This window comes from Vidua chalybeata, chromosome 6, assembly GCF_026979565.1.
Source record: "Vidua chalybeata isolate OUT-0048 chromosome 6, bVidCha1 merged haplotype, whole genome shotgun sequence".
In the NCBI taxonomy this organism is placed as follows: domain Eukaryota; kingdom Metazoa; phylum Chordata; class Aves; order Passeriformes; family Viduidae; genus Vidua; species Vidua chalybeata.
The window spans coordinates 47,850,924-47,871,655 of record NC_071535.1 but is presented as its reverse complement, the minus strand read 5'-3'; the positions used below and the strand labels follow the sequence as shown (position 1 = coordinate 47,871,655).

Below are 20,732 nucleotides of genomic sequence, written 5' to 3'. Positions count from 1 at the left end.
ACAGCTCAGATCTCAAATACCCAAAAAATTCAGAGAGATTCTTCATTTTTAGGCATTATGTTTTGTGGTGCAACAGATATTTAAAAGCTGCTACTGCTAACTTGTCACTTTTTGTGCCAATTCATCAAGTAGTTTGTACCCAGCAGATCATAGCTCTAAGTTTTTGGCACAGGAAAGCTCCTAAACATATTTATATGATGGCAAGGGTCTCTATGTGTTTAAAATCAACAATTATGCCTTTCTCTGTCCAGAAGGCACCCTGTTTTGAATAACAATCACTGCAGACCTTACAACTGCAGTAGAAGTGACAAGCAACATGACAGTATTTCACAAATATTAGGAGGACAACCTGCATTTTGAGGGTCTTGTAGCTGAAGTCTTTTCTATTCCCCTGCAGAAGGCTGCAGTGTACAGGTGCTCCAGACACCATAAACACCACCCAAAGCTGAAATCTCAGTCCAAACAGGAATAAGCAGCTAGGTTCAAGATACATACAAAAGGTTAGGCAATGTTATAATTTAACTTCTCCTTAAATTGTTTAGTTATGTACCTTCATGATGTATTTATTGCCAAATGTGTTTTTAAATGCACTTACTAGAAGACATACACATTGCCTGCTATAATTCTTGATTAACCACTAGTTTCTAAAACATGCATATAACTTTTAAAATCCACCTGTTTTGATTCCTCTAATGCCATGCACTACAGCAAGACAGAAATAAAACATGTTATTTAAAGCTTTCTGTAATGGTACATTTGTCAACAATATTTGATCAAAGCATTTGCTTTTACTGTACCATATTTATTTAACTACTACTGCTTATTTTAGCCCATATAAAGAGTTCTGAAGAACATAACCTCAGCAGGTGCCAGAAGAATGCAGCTTTTAAACATAACCTTATATTCAAAGAGCAAAATCAAGCTCTAACAACATAAGAAGGCAAAATTCTCTCATATACACAAACCTTTCCTGTGTGATTTTTTTTTTTCTTTTTTGAAAGATTTAGTGGAAAAATTAGGATCTAAGTATTTTCCCTGATAAATAATTCAGAAAACATTAGAAAAACTCATGCATGGTCATTGCTATTTGGCAAAAGTTATTTGAATATATTTAAAATTTTTACTTTAGTATTTTATTATCAGAAAATTGAGCATTTCACATCCAAGTAGGTTTTGTTGGCTTCTGTGTGGCTTGCTCTCTTGAGGTCAAGCCTTTTAAGAGGGGTTGGTTTGGTTTTTAATCTGATGTGTTTACCTGTTTACCAGAATCACAGTCTCACACTTCAAAGTGTTTTCTGACTTTATTACATAGGGGTGTACACCCTTTACAGGGTGGCTTTGAACCTGGCTGGATACCATCAAAGCCACTCTATCAATCCCTTCCTCAGCTGGTCAGGAGAGAGAAAATATAAGGCTCATGAGTCAAGATAAGGACAGGGAGAGATCAATCACCAGTTACTGTCTTGGGCAGAACAGACTCCACTTGGGGAAATCAGTTTAATTTATTACCAATCAAATTAGCGCAAGATAATGAGAAATCAAACCAAATCTTGAAACACTTTCCAGCCACCCCTCCCTTCTTCCAAGGCTGAACTTCACACTCAAATTCTCTGCTTCCTCCCTGCCAGAGGAGCAGGGGAACCCCAGGAATGGGGGTTGTGGCCAGTTCATCACACATTGTTTCTGTCCTTTTACACATTTACTGTGTAGAAAGATGAAAGCAGAGTTCTTTGCTCTGAATCAACAGTAATGCTGCACTGAATTGAATAAGATCAATAGTTCTGTGAACCACAAAGCTCCACAAAAGGCCACAACTTTATTTTGATTGCACTGAAAAATATAACCAATGGGTAAGTAGCTACCAAGCCTGTATTTAAAAACTCTTCCCATGCAAGGAGGGAATAAGCACCTGTAGCTCACTATTTAAATTACAAGTGAAACCTTTGCATCTACTAAACTTAACAACACGGCAGCAGGTATTGACATTTAGGGCTTACAAATGCATTTTCAGGACTGATCCACCTATATTCATGGTGCAGCAGGCAGGGAGAATTATGACAAAATGAGCCAAAAATGCTATTTTTCACCTGACTTCAAGGTTTGTCATGTTTCATTGCTAATAATAAATCTGTCCCTGCCAGTAGAGTTAATCACACCAGATGAACACAGACTTCACAGTGCAGGATCACTGAATGTTTCAAAGATGTGAAAGGTGCTCCAAATGTCAGGTGGTGACCATCACACATGAGACTTTCAGGGACAGCTCCTGACCCACAGAGGCAGCCACCTGCTCAGGCTCATGACGGCCACCTCTCTAAAGAACACCCGCATCAAGCCCACTCTGAGTGCCAATCCAAGCAGCAGCATTACAGGGAGGGAAAACAAAACAAATGCAACCCACCATTCTTCAAAGCAAATCTTGAAAGAAAAGAGTTTCACATAGCTTTTCCAGACCTCTCCACTAGCAGTGTATCTCTCCTTTGGAGTAATATTAAAATGAAGTTTTGTACAATTCCACCTCACACACAGAAGTGGCAGTCCAGGAATCAAAAGCAAGATCACAAATATTTTTGTTTCTTCTAGACAAAACCAAATCTCCTCAAACCAGACTGCAAAGACCAAAGGTCTTTGCAAACATAGTAAATGCCTTTGGCTACTTAAAGACAATGTTTATTTTACTTCAAAGATTTTTAGACTAAATTACCTTAAAGCAAAAAGTGCAAGCAAAATACTTTGGTCTCCTTTTCTTTCCTAAACTCTTAAAACATGCCAGTTGGTCACAGGCTAACATAAATAAGTGCATCTTTCATTAAATTTATTTCACAAACAGGAGCTGGACCACTAGACAGATGCAGCAGCTATGTTTTAAACATTCTGGCATCCGTTTTCACCCGTTTCCCCCTGCACCTTTCTTTTGATCTGGCCCCACCCTAGGAGTCAGTCATCTTCCCTGGGGGAGGAAGGGTGTACTGGCACAGCTCAGCTCTGCCAGATGTTTTGAGGGAAGTTTCATTCCCTCGCTGCTACTTGCTTAAGAGACAGAGGAGGTATTGCTCTGGGCTAAGCTTCCTGCTCATTGGCTCTAGTGGAGCTTTCAAGCTTCTGAATTAATACCTAAACTAAGAAGCCAATTCACAGAAGAAAACAGAGGGAGGGTGTATGAGAAGAGATAACCTGTTTGTTTGATGGTTTGGACTTCTATCATTAATGCCAACAGGTAATTGCTTAGCACAGATATGGGGAAGTCCTTCAGTCAGTCCAGCCTCCTACTGCTTTTATCCTTCAATACTTCACTTTCCATATTATGTTTGGGCCCAAAGCACAATGGGGCCCTCATTTACAGCCAACTCCCAGGCACCACCAGGAGCACATGAAATAGGTACAGCAATCACAGAAGCACGTTCTTCAAAGCTCACAAGAAGCCCAGGGTGGGTCTGAATTTTTCTCTTGCTCAAGGACAGGCTTGCCTGCTTTCTTCCAAAGTATTCTCCAGCTAGGAAAGCAAAATTCGAATAACAATTAGTACATTAACTATCACAGATTTTTCTTTCAAGAACTTTGTCAGGGAGGGTGAGAACCCAGCTGTAGACTCTAATGCTTGTTCTTTGTCTTTCCTGCAATCACATCTTATCTTTCCATACTTTGGCCTTTCTTCTTTAAATCATTAAAGGAGACTGGAGAATTGCTTTGTTTTTTTAATTGGCCCATGAAATAAAAAGCTATATATTCATCTTAGAGACATGCTCAAGCATAATCCCACAAATTTCTGCTGTACTATCATTTTCCTGACTTTTGACGTGAAGACAACGAATCCAGTAGTCTGGCACAGTTTAACATGTGATACAGTTTAAACAAAATTTCTCTTGGAAAAGGCTTGTCTGGTGACATTGGCAGCACTAGTGACTGACCCCTAGGGAAGTGGGACAGCCACACACAGATGGGACTACACATGGAAGTACTGAAACATTAGACCCTACCTCATGTCTGAAAACTCAAGTGCGAGGTCCAGATGCTAAAGTCTGAATGTGTTAGCATCAATGTTAGGGAACTGATACTAAGTGACAGATAGATTATATTACATAAAGTTCGATTTCTGGCTGCCCACAACGACAAATAATTCAAACAAAGGCCCGATAACCTACTGATAAATAAATCAAAGTAAACAGCACACTGCTTTGAAACTTTAGCCTTACAGCCAGGAACATTACAGTAAGCTTATTTGTTAAAAGAACTGCTTGCTTTTGACCTAATACTACTTCACCCAAGCAACTGAAAATTATTGATTTCCTCTGTTATGAATTGAGATGAATAAAGACCTAAGAGATTACAGATAAGAAGCCTTCTTTATTCTGTATATCACTTCTGCTATGCTGGGCAGTCAAATGCCATTGTTTTTCCTCCTGCTCCCACGGCACGTGAAAAGTGTCTTACTAGGAAATAAAACAAATGAAGAGGTACAAAACAAAAGTATTCCCCAAGGTTTTTACTGATTGTTTTCAGCCTTATATCTAGGACTAATAATAAGTTAGAGAAACAGTAGCAATTCCAAAGAATTCCCCATACTCGTTGTTTTAAAATGTTCAGAATACTTTGGGTTCTGGAGCCTTTTAAGGTAAGAGTTGGGATTAATATTTATATAGAAGTGATTAAAAGACATCTTAATTTTAAAAAGCTGACAGGCAAGCAAAGTTGTACTGTGCATGAGAGCCTAGATGCACATTCAGGAAGGCAATACAAGTTCCCGCAAATTTTAATTGACATTGGCTTTCTGTGTATTTGGATTCTCCATGCCTTGTAGACTGCTTCAGTCAGTAATGATTTTTAAGCTCAAGCTAGGAAAAGAATGACAGAAGATACAGTTCCACAACAAAATTTGCAATTCATTAAGAAATTACAATACCCAAGAAGTCCCTATTCCAAGAGATAAACAGAAGTGACATTTCATCCCTCATCCAAGCCACCTGACATTTCTCCTTCCACTTCTTACACCTTCGCATGAAAGACTTCACTGACAGCATCCAGCACCTTCCATCAACTCTTTAAAGCTAATCATTCTGCTAAAGTGAAAGAACTCTAACTCAACATCTCCCTTAAATAGTAGGAAGAATTAAATACCTATTAGCAACTTCATCAATGCCTCACCAAATTAGGAAGCAAGGAGAAAGAAACATCTGTTTCAAGGAACAGACAACTAAGGTTTCTCAGGTAACTGTCATCAGAAATATGTTTCTCCTGCTTGCCTCCTTATTTTCTCCATAATGAACCAATGTTTCTCCATCTAATACCAAGATTATTTGTCTTTGGTGCACTTTTATTCCATTCTATATTCCAAGAGGCATGGCAGCAGAATATCCCACTTCTCACCTGCTATTTTCCAGATGTTCACCCAACCAGATATAAGTAGCACTTAATAATCCACACATTTGTGAGAAATCTACAGGAAGTACATAGCTAAGGAGTTGTTACATTAAAAAGACCCTTATACCTCTACTGTACTTAATAGAGATTTAAAGTGCCAGAGGATATTTTTCTGAATAATCACTGATTCCCTCTTCCTAACAAAAAGCACTAGCAACACTGCAGGGAGAAAATGACCAAAGGAAAAATCCTTTACCTCTATATTTACAAATACTAGTCTCTTATTTCCAAGTGAAAGTTAATTACAGGCACAAAATCAGAAAAAATCAACAGTTAGGGCAGAGATCATAGAATCACAGAATTGTTTGGGTTGGATGGGACATTAAAGATCATCTCTTTCCAAACTGCCTGCCATGGGCAGGGACACCTTTCACTAGACCAGCTTGCTCAGAGTTCCATGCAGCCTGGCCTTGAACACTTCCAGCGATGGGGCATCCACAGCTTCTCTGGACAACCTGTTTCAGTGCCTCACCACTCTCACAGTAAAGAATTTCTTTCTAATATACAATCTAAACCTACTCTCTTTCAGTTTGAGGCCATTCCTCCTTGTCCTGTCATTATATGCGCTTGTGAAAAGTCCCTCTCCAACTTTCCTGTAGGCTCCCCTTTAGGTACTGGAAGGCCACAATTAGGTCACCCCAAGCCTCCTCTCTTCCAGACTGAATAAAGCTAATTTTCCTCCTAGGAAAGGTGCTCTGACCATCTTCTTGGACTCATTCCAACAGGTCCATGCCTTTCCTGTGCTGGGACCCCAGAGCTGGATGCAGCACTGCAGGTGAGCTCTCACCAGAGCAGAATCCCTCCCTCAACCTGCTGCCCAGAGCCCAGCTGCTTTCTGGGCTGCAAGTGCTCATTACACATTATGAACATATTACTTGGTTTTAAAGACAGAAACACCCCTGCACATAAGCGACAAAATAAATGGAGCTGCCTGGAACTTGAAAGCTAACAGTCCCTTTTGTCTGAGCATTTAGAAACCAAAGCTCAGCTGCATTTCAGTACTACAGTTTGTTGACCTTGACAAAGTAAAGATTGACAGATTGCCTGCTTGTTTTGGGAATTGTTTGACAGAATGGACATATTGAGCATTTTTGTGTGACTTGATGCATGGCTGAGCTTCTCACCTCTTACTCATCAGCCATTAACCTGACATAATCAATTAAGAAGAGGAAAGGAAACTCACATTATTTCTATACTACTTGAAAACATTTTTTCTACATTGTAGCATGGAGTTTTTTAGTTCTGTTGCCAAAATATAAATATAGGTCTCTGTTTACAAAATTATTAATTTCAATTACTGCTGCAAGCTTCTGCTGCTTAAAAGGTCTACAAGATCCCAGATCTATTGCCTCCACCATATCACAAATGTATTTGCAAGCACATACCATTATAAAGTTGACTTGTATAGTCAGAACACTGTCCCTAATTTTCTTGAATTTTTTTCCTTGTGGATGAGATAACTTCCTAAGACAGTTCAGAATTAGGAGTAAGGGAAGAATTATTTCTTTAAATCCTTTTCAACTCTGTTTGCTTGAAAAAGGTGTATGACTCACACTGGTTAAATAATTAACTGTTTCATTAATGAGCTGAATCCTAACATGTGAGTATGAAAACACATGTCATTGCATCTGAAAAACCCCACTCATATCCAAGGACCTTTTTAAAGTTTTTTTTTATTTTTTTATATATATATATATATAAAATACATGTAGAAATGCACATGTTAGGAATCTATAAGGTAAATCTCTGTTTCAAGACTATTCTACACACACATTTAGCATTTTGGGGCTTGGTTGTGCAGGTATTTTTTTTTTCCTTTTTATCAAAACAATTGCGCTAATTCAACCCCAAAAGTGCCTGTTATTGTATTCATAATAACGATGACATAATAATACAATTATACCCTGTGGGACTAGGCTACACTGACATGTGTAACCACGTGCCCACCATCATTTCAAAGACAGAAAGATTGAAGATACTACCCCACCCTGCTGCTCATTCCTGCACTTCCCATCTTGGAGATTACCACCCACAAAGCTGAACAACAGTAATGTGCTGTGGAAGTGCTCTTTGCCCTCTCTGTTACAACCACAGTAGGTTTAACCATCTTCGGAGGCAAAAATAAAAAAGGCTTTCTGGGGCAGCTGGGCACTGCAGCAGACTGTGTAAGTGAATGCAGTACAATACAGTTCTGGGCAGTGGTAAATCCCATGCAGGGGCTGCAGCAAAGAGCTAGCAGATGACTGCTTCTTAAGATTTCCAGAGAGACAAGCATCTGCAAACCTACCTGCACCCTGCCTGTTCTAGCTGAACAGTTTGAACAAAAAAGCTTCTGTTTGTAGAGATGGCCTAGCTGCCAACGCGGGTTCAATCACCAGCTCTGGATTATGGTAGGCAGGTCTAGACCTGTAGGATAAACTTAACCTCAGCCAAGTTGGCCTCAATCAGCTGTCAGGCTGCAACCCTGCTGTCCTGCAGCAAAACAGATGAAAAGTAAACACGAAATGCTACTTAATCCATTACTCAGTCAAATCAATACACAAGAGGCACAAGCTTCAGTGTGTAAAATAACAAACAAAATTTCAGCTTTTTTTTTGGGGGGGGGGAGGTGGGGGGGAAAGGCAAACCAAAACCTTCACAGTTCTAAGTTAAGAAATGAGACAAGAAGTTAAATATATTTTTCTTTTCAGTGTTGTGACTGCTGAGGCCCATCACTAAACCAGAATGCTTGGAGCAGGCCAAAGCTGGGACTTCTGGAAGTCATGTTTTCTCTGCCTCAGTGCCTGGCTGTGCAAGAGCCCACTCAGAACGTCCTTCCCCTTACCTTTTCAACCACTTTGTTTGGGCTGCAAGGCCTATGAGGGTAGGAGCTATCTTTCAGAGCATGTGGCTCCACACCCTGCTAGGTGTTGTACTTGATCTTTCAGGCAGAGCTGTAATGGAAACAACAATAATGGCCTTTCTCAGAAGAACAACACATGAGTCTGTTTGTAAATCGTGTTGCAGATAAAGTTTCCATCACACTTTTAACTATCAAAACCTAACAAATCTTACTCTATAGTTCCACAAACAGTTTAAGCAAGAACTGTTGCCAAAAGAAGCAATCTCATCTGGCCAAAAAAAAGGTTAATTTGAACCCATCTGGGTTCTCCAACACCATTTACAACAGAGCTGCATAAACGCTTGTGTTGGCAGAAGGAATGGAGCAGCAGGATCATTTCTTCAGGTGGCAGTGCCAGTTTACGTAGGCTGAAACCCTCTCTTGCAAGTGCAGCCTGGGTTCTCTGAAGGATTTATCTCACAAAACCAACTTAGAGTGGAAAAGCTATGGATCACCAAATTCTACACATGAAACTGCTCATATTCACCTCCCAAGAATGCTGCAAGGTTAAGCACACTCATGTTTGTAAGGCATTACAGAAGTAAGATTAGTAAATATTTAATTTTCTCTCCTCTCCTTCCCCCAGCCTTGGCCACTGAGTATAACTCATTCCAAGCTCCATATACCAGATCAATGACTTGGAGCAGCTCCTGGAAGGTAGCTGTCAAGCTCCCTGCCTATGGGCCAGATGGAGGTCAGTCATCACACACACGCAATCCAATTTAAAACTGGTATGCAGTGCTGCAGCCAAAAGAGCATCTAAATGCATTGTACCCACCCGTGCTGCAGGGAACCATGGAACAGACAAATCACCTCTACAGCAGACATCCTTTCTCACCTTGATTTGGGGAACAGCTGCAGAGGAATAAATCAACTCCTTTTTGCATGCGTTCCATGTGTGAACACATCCTGTCAAACTGACAGAAAGAACAACGAAAAGAAGAGTTTCTGAAAGGTGCCTAAATAAGGATGTTAACAACATGCTGGAGAAAAAAAAGAGGCCAGCCTCAGTGTCATTAGCATAAGGGAAACCATCAAAGTGAGGTAGCACATAGCTTGCTTTCACAGACTGGGTGTGAAAACAGGCGTTTTGGTTATTTTGTTAGTACTTCAAGTCCGGCTTTTTCTGAGCGCCAATAACAGCTCTTGGTTCCCCAACGTCTTAAAAATATGTTCCTGGCCAATGGGTTAGGTGGAAATACCTGATGTAAGCAATACACTAAGGTACAGGTCCCTGAAATCAGTGACCAGCAGATAGCTGAGCAGTGCAGAGGTTTTAGGACATTTATCCCAATATTTGGCCCCTAGAGGGAACTCAGAAGCCTACAGAACTTTGCTGTAGAGCCTCCAACTGCTGTGGCTGTCAGGGCACATGGGCACCCGTCCTTGTTTGCTCCCAAGGCACAGGACTTGCCACGAGCACAGAAAGGAAAACGCAGCACGTGGCAGGTCTCTGGGCTATCAAGACTTCTCCAGCAGCTCAGTACAAACACCATGTTCTGAGCTCCACAATTAAATTCATTTCTTTCATAAGCTGAGATAAAATGCAAATACCCACGCTAAATACTACTATCCACTGAATCAACAGCTCTAATAAGCTTTCACAAGGCCTTTCTGATTATTGAGATAAAGTAGAATTGGGCCGCATAGTACAACAGGAGCAATCCTAGAAACTCTTTGTGCAAGACAAGTTTAACACAACTCATGTTTCAGTCATGATGACATTTTTTATATCAACAAAATAAAAGCAAATTAGATAAAAATACATTTAAAGCATTAAATGTGAGATAAATACAGTTTGCAGTTACATAAATCAAACTCATGCTTCCTAGGTTACCCCTAAGTACAAGCAGACTCTGTTGAAGAAATCTTTCCTATTACATCCTGATCCCGTTAATATTTATGCACACAGGAAGCTCCACTGAAGTCATGATGACGACTCATACACAAAAAGTTAAACACACTGCACAACTGCAAGTCTCATGCCATAAAAACTTCACTTAAAAACTTAGAAAATAATTTAGTTGCCTCTGCACATATACATTTAAGAAAAGAACAACCAGCACACAGTCTTGTTTTCTTCCCCCCCTGGAAAGCAAAGGCACTACCCTCTTGTCTAAAGCCATGGAATAAACTCTCAGTAGGGCAGAATTGCCAGAGGCTCTACTCAATACAAATTAAATCCAGCTAGAAGTACTTTTTTCTTCAAATTTTTGATGAAAAAATAAACATTCTGTATATAAATACATACATAAAGAAGCATATACATATGAAGAAATAAGAGTATTCTCCTATGTTGTTGTTCTCTATCTGTGCACAGTCAAATATTTGTCACTTTTTTCATGGCCTGGCAAATTTCTAACAGGATGTTCATTTACTCATTGCCTTTCCAAGAGCAGTTAGATCTCAGTGGCGAGATGCACTCTGCTCTTGTCAAACACAGAACTCAAGAAGCAAAATAATGAAGCTTTTTAGAAAACAAACTCACAGAAGTTTACTTTAGAAACTACCAAGAAAAAGAAAGCCACCAAGAAGTCCAGTTGATTTTGGGTTTTTAGCCAGTTAATTGAACCCACTTAACCCAACATTGCAAAATAAAGTTCTTTATACACTCAATTTAAGTTATTTTCTTTCTACTAACTCCTGGAACCTCCCTTCTTCTTAGACACTGACACTCACTGCTTTTCTGCACTACAGTTACACCACACCTTCAGAGTTTATTCCAGTTTTGCCTACCAAGGGCCACTTAAAGCCATTCAAGAGCCACCAGCAAGTGACAGCTGGCAAATTCAAACCTCAGTAGTCTATCATATGTAATCAATTGCAAATAGAACTTCAATAGACTCATCCCATTATTTCCTAGCCAATTCCCCTGGGAAAACAAGCCAGCAAGCTCCCACTTTGAATCATGAAGCTAGTTTTGCCCCTGTCTCTTCTCCCAGCTTCTCCCTTTCCCCTCCTTTTGCCTCAGTTCACTGCACTGTTTCAGTTTTTCGGCTTGATATCCGTTATGTCATATCAGCTGTTACATTAGGCTTAAAACAATATACTCCAGCTGGCTGAGGTCAGATGTGAAAACAAGGACTTAACAAAGCCAGAGACCCTCCAGTTATACTGAAATTGAGATACACACTGAATGTAGCACTTAATGGCAAACTACTTTCCAGACATTTGGGGCAAAGCATAAAGGAAACACCTGTCACTGCAAACATTACACACTAATCCAGATAAACCCTAAATTTAAAAATCTTTCTTTTCACTGCTTGGCTATAGCACACACCAGTATTCCACAGTTTTTAAATTTCTTTTCCTAGATGGAATTTGCATTACTCTGCTTGTTTACTAAAATAATAAATAGTGAGAAATATGTATAATTTCAAAGAAAATATGTTTACTCTGCAGCTTTTGGAGTTCACCAAGCTGATGTTCCAAGTTTGACATGCATTTACATCCCAGGAAAGTTTAGTCAAACTTTAACCCTTAAGTAGAAAGCTTGACAAAAGTGAATAATAAATGTAACTGTGAATGAAACATGCCATTTTTGGTGATGGCATTTTCTTATCTGCACCTTTGAACACAATTTATTGGAATGTACCTATTGTTAAAAATAAATACACAAACCACTGTGTGAATTATGAAGGCAAGTATGAGCTCTTGAGAACAGGTAAAAAACTCCAGAGAACCTAGCTCTTATTTATCAAAACCCCACATACAATTTAAAAGCAGTGTTTCCTGAGAACTTTCACATCACTGCAGCTCGTGCATGACAAGCTGGGATGCTCACTCTGTGCAAAAGGACAACGTGGCACCCTGCTCATGTTGGTCTCTGGCAGAGACCCCCAGGCTGCCAGGGAGGGAGATCACCATGTCAGATCATGTGGGCCACCAAGCAGCCAGCAGACGGCACCAATCCATCACCAGTGGCTTGCACTGGCCCACAATCTGTCACCAGCCCCACCCTGGGCTCAGGGAAGGTCACTCTTCTGTTAGTCTTCAGAGTGCGAGTCCCAAAAAATGCCTGGTACTTCACAGCCACCTCATCCCAATGGGGATAAATGCTAAATTCCTTCATGCACAACAATGCAGCTGCAGACTTTATTTTAAATGGCAGTGTTCAGTTATGCCACCACACAACTCCTGGTACAGAAATCCCAGAGAAGGGATTCTGTACCTTCATAGAAAAGGCAGAAGTAATCAATTTTCTACATCCAAGCCACTCCATTGTAGCAGACTAAAATAAGAATTCAAACCCATAATGTGGACCTTCTAGATGAAATGTATGAATACATGTAAAAAGACATGTAGGGTTTTTTCTCTACAAACAGCTGGTTATTCTTATCACATACATCTAAAGGCCATTCTTGGTGGTAACTTTACAGAAATTTAGAAAAATAAACTTCTTGTTTTATCCCAGCTGAATAGGAAACATCTAATAATACCTGGCAGGGCATAACATATTCGAAGTCTGTGTTTTAACAATTTTCAGAACTTTTTCTTTCTCCTCCATGCAAACATTTGCCCAATTCATTTCACTGAAAGCATTAATTGTTCTCTTTTTTTCCTTTTTTTCTAAAAGCCATCCACATGATGAGCAATAAAGTAGACCAAATGGCATTAATTTTGAGGCTCCACCACAAAGTTGCCAGAGTTTTCTCTGGCACCAATGTTTACACGGCTGTTTTCTCCCATCTCTCGCTCCAAAAATTATGATTGCTAATTACTCATATAAAATTCCCCAAGTCCACGTGGAAAAACATTTCTTTATTAAGAGTTCACTTCTTCCAAAATATATTTTTATCTAGTTCAGGACACCATGTCAGAAGGAGCCACCCCAGGAGAGCACAGCATGGGCCAATGCTGCCCTCTGCAGATTTTAAAGGGAAACTCCAGTGCCCTTCTACAAGTTTTTGATTTTTAGCACATGTCTAAACAAAACCAGCTCATCTCTCCCTTACTGGTCTTAGCATGCTTTCATTCCATATCGCCTCTTCATTCCCCCTTAACTCAGATTTCATCTACACCAAACCAGAGCAAGAGGCTTGCCTTTAATTTTTTTTTTTTTTTTTTTTTTTTAGTAAGAAAGCACCCATTTAATGAAATTGGTTCAGCTGTCCCGGACAGACAGCCTTATTTCCACTTTAGAAGCATCTGATTTGGCTCCCTTTGACCTGCTCCCAACAGACATCAAGCAGATTTAAGCATGTTCACGCAACCTTCTGAACCAAATGAATTAAATCCTTTTAACATCACATTTACATTAAGTGCATAACTCTCTTCTGCAGGCCAGGGGAGTTGACAAGGAATTGCTTTGAGAACAGCTGGAACAAGTTAAGATCTTACTACCAGCAACATTTCACACCAAGGCAGCTGATTTTGCAGTGAGGCAGATTAGAAGCTCTCCCTTACCTGCCAGGACAGCTCAGCCATAAACATCACAATCAGGGGCTGAAATGCAGCCAGAAACACCTGGGTGCAGATTTGGGGGAAGATCCCTGTTCCAGCTACTCCTCATACAGTTACCTCATTAAAAGAGGGAAGGGCAATTTTAATTTCTAATCATGTTTTCTGATCCTTCAAATCACAGCTGGAATTGTTCCTACAAACTAAAATGTAAAGAAGCCAACTTTGACTGAAAGCTGGGATTCTCCACTTCAGCTGTCAGTGGAGTGACAGAAAGGAAAGGCTGCAGTGAGTGACTCCCTGGACAGGTCTTTCTGCAGGTCCAACAAAGGAAAAAGATTAAAGACCATAAATCCACTAGACACATCTACACCAGCTGGCCTCACTTTGGGTCAGACATGGGGACATTGCTGAATCTGCACACACAAATTTTTCACTTTCTCAGCTACAGTTGTTCTTCAGAGTCTGTAGACTAGATGAATCTGTAGAGCTGTCACCAGGCATTTACAGATATTAAATTAATTTAATTTTTCAAAAGGATGAAAATGCACCAATGCAGATAGTGAGTCTGCATTTTGGCCTTCTTAAGCAAGGGCTATTACCAGGAAAGAAAACTTCTGGGACCCCTTTGAACTGTGTATTCTCTGTGAAGACCACCTTCAGAAGCAAAATCTGTAGGCGTTTTCCTCTTTCTTTCTCAAAAGTCCCACAAAAAAACTCCAGCAAACAAAAGCCAAGTTTTATACTCGAAACAAAACATTATATTAAATAAGCAATATAAACTACATTTCCTATGGGCCTAGACTCTGTGCCAGTTTCTCATAATTGTAGGAGTAATTTCAGTGCCAATAAAGTAAGTGTTAACAAACCAAAACAATTGCCTTTTTATCTTATTTTGTCTTTTTTAAAGTTTAAATATTGTTTAATCTCTTCAGTAAAATGTATGCTAAAGTAGAAAAGGAACTTAAAACAGATAGCTTGACAAACAGATAGCTTGACAGAGTTTATACTTTCATCATAAAAACACAGCTTATTCTTCTTTTTTATTTGGTGGGAATCAATATTGAAATGAGATTCCTACCAGAAAATAACTTTTTCAGGCACACCAAATATCCATTGGTTCAGCAGAATACTTAATCCCCTTGGATCAGGCACTTGGATTTTCTTAGATCATGCTGAGATAACAGCATTCTGCTGTGTTCTGGCACTATAAAATCCTTGCTTATGAAAATAAAAGAAAAATATGGCCTCTCTGGGAACATACATCTCTGCACTACTTTTTTCCATAGTTTAGACATTGTAGTCTCAAAATCAATTTTTGCCCTGATATACTACATTCTCTTTATGAGTCATGGCAAAAGCTCTCCCTCACCACTATTTTACACGGGGCAAGTGTACACAGGACTCTTCAAAATGATGATGCTTTCACAGTCTTGGCTCAGACTCCAGCTCACGCTGGGCAAGTGCCAGCGAGTAACTGAAGTCAAACGCCCTCCGACAGCACCATCTAGTGGAAAAAAAAAAAAAAGGAGAAAAACACACGCAAATTTAAAAAGTTTTCACTGCATTCTGGAAACGAACAAAAGGCCAATTCTCTCCTAATCTCCCATTACAACTGCATTTAGGTATAGCTTTCATCAAGGCTCTTTGCCTCGTTAGGTGTGGTGACAAGTAGAAAAAGATTCAGTAGCTAATTGTAAGCTTTTTGTCTAAATCTGGATCACCACTTGGAACACATATAAACTTGCCCCTGTTTATTTTTCCAATGCTAAGCTTCTATTTTTCTTGCTTTGATGAGAAATAGAAGTGGTTTTTAATGCTTTTAAATTATTGATAGCGTAACATCTTCTGTTTCGTGCTGTGCTAGAGGAAGGTGATCTTTTAAGACAAGCAGCTCCAGAATAAAATAAAAATAATGTATTTTCATATACTACAAAATAATATATTTTTATATAGTACACGAAATTGGTTTTTCCACCCAGTTTCAAAATGAAAGTGCCACAACATATAATCTCAACAACTTTTATAGCTTTTATTTTCATGTTATTGTAATATCTTGCATGACTATATTAGTAAAGCCTGAAATTCTTCTTCATGAAAAATGGCACACAGCTTCTATCTGTAACTTCAATGTGACCAGGCTCTCTGCTTTCAAAACGACTACTTGCTGAAATTATGCAGGAGCTCACATCTTTTACAGGGTCAGAGCCAAATACTTTGGATATTTGGAGGAAATAAAGCAGTATAGCTGTTAATTGTGAGTGCTTTTAATGGTCTTGTTTAATCAGTTTTCCAGTCAGGAGGAACAGATTCTGTTCTTTTCCCAATGCATATCTTCAATGCTGTGCAACGCCAGTTTCATGGACCTCACTTGAGGTCTCAAACCACAAACTCTACATGGCCAAAGTTCCTCTATTCTCATTGCCTAGTTAAGCCCAAGCAAAAGCCATCTTCAGGATTCCCATACTCCTAGTAGGTTGCTGGTACTCTGCTGCTCCTTTGAGCTCCGTCTCATTTAGTATTATTTTGTCAATCAAACTGCTTGCCTTCCTTTGCTCACGTACAATGACAGTGTTACCTACTTGAATTGTCTGGCTCCAAATAAAAACCATTACTGTCAAATAATTTAAAATCCTTCTATAGACATAAAAAAAGAAATTAATTCCTACTGCAGAGCAGTAGAAAGAGTGCTCTCCTAAGCTTTCATTTCTCCTTACAGCACCATTTGGTTTGGAAGCCTGCACTCTGTCTTTTCCAGTTTTGTGTCTTAATCCCTACATGCTGTTACACTTTTTTTTACTTCCTTCTTTCCATTTTGCAGTCTCTCTTCAACCAGCCCTCTGTGATTAAATATCCCCCTAAGAATTCAGTTACATTTACTTTTGATAACTTGTAAAAAGTAAACAAAAGTAAAACAACTTCTTTGACTTTAAGGTAGTCAACTACCTTAAAGTCAAAGAAAAATCTCTTAAGAAATAGGAGAATAGGAAATTTCACTGTGTAGATGCCAACAGGAGTGAGATTCTGACATTTATATTAGTGTTTCAAGATACCACAACTCCTTGGAAAGTCCCACCAAAACTGGATAGAGCAGAGAGCACATTAGTCCATCTACTGCTTTGGATGGCTGGCTCCCCGTAATCCCCACAGGTTTCATGAATGCTACCACACTTAATCCTTTAAGAAAACAGTATCAGATTGTGCCAATATTGAACAAACAGACAACTGCTCATTTCCCATGAATGCCATGCCAGCAGGATTTCAGTTTTAGAAATTAACCACAGTTTTTCTCAGTATGTAGAACAGGAACACTGAGAAGTCATTCATCGATTCCCTCATTACTTAGAGAGGAACTGGATATTCCACACACTGTGTGTAATCCTGAATGCTTTGCTTACTTTACCTTACACTGCCTGGATTGCCCAGATACAGACAACACAGGACAAACAAACCAAAACAAGCTCCATGACTTCACAGGGTAGGAGCAGAGAACGAAACCTTACTGGTTATGTTGTCACTAGAAGTTGTTTCACTGAGACAACACACTGTGTGTCAAATATTATGATATATTGCAAAGATGAGTGAAACATTACCAGGAGTTAAATTCATCACAGACATTGGCAGAAGTTATGGATAAAAAACCCTACTTTTTTAGTTATAGAGTAAAAAAAACCCCAAACAAATTAAATTTGTAGAAAAGAGAAAATGCCAAACCACAAAAAAAAATGTACTGAATGCAGAAATAAATGTATGGATGCTCTTAGCTGGCACTAGTTATGCTGCACCTAGGACTTCAAACATCTTACAAGTTAGTTAAAAATAATATACAGGAATGAAAGCACTTCATACAGAAATAGTATGATTTACACTAAATTTAATATGCTATATTCTTATTCTTATAGCATTCATATTAGGTATAGAACTTTGACCTATTTAATAGATAAATAGACAAAAATTATTAGAATTGATGGGGGTCTTCAATTAACTTTTTTCATGTGAATAGTGTTAATACACATAATGATATTACTGGAGCATTGCTACAATACCTGTTTTAAACAAACATTTAAATTGCTAGTTAGTATTTTCTTGATAGAGAGAACGTGTTTCCACAAGTTAAATAATGGTCATTTATTTACAATCACAAAGAAATCAATGACTTAGCAGGGGGTATCCCACTAGTGAGGTACAACAAATTCATAACAAGTCTGGATGTCTAAAATCATGCCTCTCCAACCTCAAAACTAAGGCTCTTTAATGAAATCTAGGCTGGCAGGACACAAATGCTCCTGAAGCATTTGTTGATACATCTATGCTACAGCACTGCTGTACTATAAGCACAATAACTGTTTTCTCTACTGAAGGGAAAGAGCATAAGACAGGTAGAGCAAATTGTCTTAAAGTCAATGGACATGAGTCTTCCACTTTTGAAACAAAGCTGGGTATGACATCAACTAAATGAAAGGACTTCCATTTACTTTTTTCCCCTACTATGGCCAGGTGTCTGGTCTTCCATACAGCTGAAAAAAGTATTAACCCAAGCAATAGGAAAGATTCAAGCTTAATTAGAATAACTGTACGTGTTGGAAACACTACAGATGTCCTCAGTATAGGCCACAGAGGGTACCACTTCATTTTTGGGTTACCATGACTTTTTAAATTTCTGTAGCTTTGCAGACTCATTAGGGAAAAGCAGAAAAGTCTCTCATCAATTAAACCATAAGGAACATTTTGTTTGATTTGGTGTTAGCTCAGGAGATCAGAATTTGCACATTGAGAACAGACACACATCAATCACATTAATGTCCACATACATACCATCCAAAATAATGTCCCTGTAGCAAGACCTGCATACTGCTCAATTGTAGAAAGCACGCTGAAGATAAGGCATATCAGCACAATAAGGAAGCTGCAAATGAAAAGAAATTAAACAATTAAAATAATGTAATGCAGTGTAATAACCTATAGGGAGAATAGATAATTATGTCATCACAAATCATCTGTTTACACTGAAATGTCATTGGTTTTGGATTATTCCTAAACACAGCAGGTAAATGTTGCATGATCCACGATCCTGCTTCCTGTTGGATAGTTTATTTCTCTTCAGAAACTGAGGTTTTGGGTTGGACATTATCAAATGAAACCATATGGTAACACTAGCTTTAGCCTACCTCTAAGATTTGCTGCTGTTTCCTGGCCTCTTATGAAAAGAACATTCCTTGCTTTTTCCCATTTTGAAGACTACTCTGGCTGAATCACCATACAACCCCCAAACATGTTTCAAGTATTTGCATTTTTGCTGATCCAAAGCCCAATAAACTGGGGGGGGGGGGGGGCAGGAAATCAAGCTAAACCAAAGTTAATAGGCTGTGCTATACTGTCTTTCATACTTGATCCCTAAAAGACCCCAAATAAATGAAGTCTGACATTTGAAACAGGCCTGATTCCACCTAATTCCAAACCCCTGCCATAGGCAGTCACCTTCCCTAAACCAGGTTGATCAGAGCCCCACACAGGCTGGCCTTGAACACTTCCAGGGATGGGGCTGACACATTTGTCCTTAGGGAAGGGGTCCTGGTTTTCAACATAAGATCTGGGACAGCCAGGGAAACAGCCCAGCTGTCTGTAACCTACCAGAAATCCTCTTCCCCCATGTGGGGAGCAAGGCTGCTCAGCCCTACAGCCTCTGCCTTCAAAGCCCTTCCCTGAGCAGCTTCAGCTGTGCCCACCACCCCACAGGACTGCTCACCTTCCCCTACAGGAATGAAACACATCTGGGAAGAAAACCATTTAACACACAGACTGGATGCTATCCACTACACACTAACTATAGGCAGCTTCCAGTTCCCAAAGAACTGCATGTTTCTTTTAAAAACACAACATGAGCAAACAGCAAGACTGAATGCATCCACTTGTTAAACACAAATTTAGTTGTTAGGGCTACTTCTCACAATTCTGTTGAGACAAGCAACACCAATCCTTCGTACTCAACCAAAACTTGCTGCAAAATCCAATAACTAAATCACCCATCCTATTATATATCTCTAAAACAGTTAACCATTTTTTTCTCAAAAAAAAAAAAAGACAAAAAAAGAATTGATCTAATGAATAAAACTGAACCCAAGAGAAGCAAAAGAAGTATTAAACCAGGACATAAGATTGACATAGCTCAGCTGAAGTCATCCAGAGCCTCTACCTTTATTCACAGAAGTGAGCACTTCTTTGGGTGAATCTTTTGAAAGACCAAGCATTCAAGAAAACAAAACTGAGTTAAGGTTGACATAAGCTACACAATGATTCAAGATATAGCATATGTATGTCCAAAGCACACACAGAAAAATGATGCCAGAATCACAGAATCATTAAGGTTGGGAAAGATCTTTCAGACCAAGTCTGACCTTTGAGATTGTGCTACCAAATAATGGAGATAAAGTTTGTAGCTAATTAGGCACAAAATGAAATAGATAATGAAATTAATAGGATAGAGATTATCACATATCAGTACAAGTACCCATATAAAAATATACTTTACCTCAGCAAAATATAAGTATGTGAGTGCTTGATTCATCTCTAGACTGTCCTCATTTTACCCTGTATCTCTGCCTTTGGGCATTCTTAAGCACAAGAAAGCTGTGCAGACAAAGCAGGAGAATGCAAAGGTGAGTCAGTAATTTGAAACATAACATAAATGTTCCCTAAGTATCCAGCCCTTCTGTTTGCAATATTCTCACAACTGCATAAGAACAACACACATGACCATGTGAAAAAAATGGGGTCAGTTGCACAGACAGCTGAAGATCTCTGGATTCAAAGTCCAACATACATAGAATTAGCAGTTCAAAGCAAACAATGAGTTCCAAGGGATGAGCAGTACCAATTCACATTTACTATATCCCTTAACAGCAGTAGACATGTTCGAATTTTTAACTCAGCCAGCACATGAAACCACAAGGGGGCAACCAAAGCAAAGACTATCCCGTTTCTGTCCCTTTCCTGAACAAGCGCAAAACCCTAAAAAGCAATAAAGTTGAAAGTT

General features: G+C 39.2%; 1 protein-coding gene across 1 annotated transcript in view; it reads right to left on the bottom strand.

Annotated features, from left to right (window-relative positions):
• Window positions 1-20,732, bottom strand: part of KCNQ1 (potassium voltage-gated channel subfamily Q member 1) — a 338,978-nt gene that overhangs the window by 279,408 nt on the left and 38,838 nt on the right. The window contains exon 2 of the mRNA XM_053945722.1: window positions 18,515-18,605. Within this exon, the coding sequence (XP_053801697.1) occupies window positions 18,515-18,605 (91 nt within the window). The remainder of the gene's footprint in view (window positions 1-18,514; window positions 18,606-20,732) is intronic.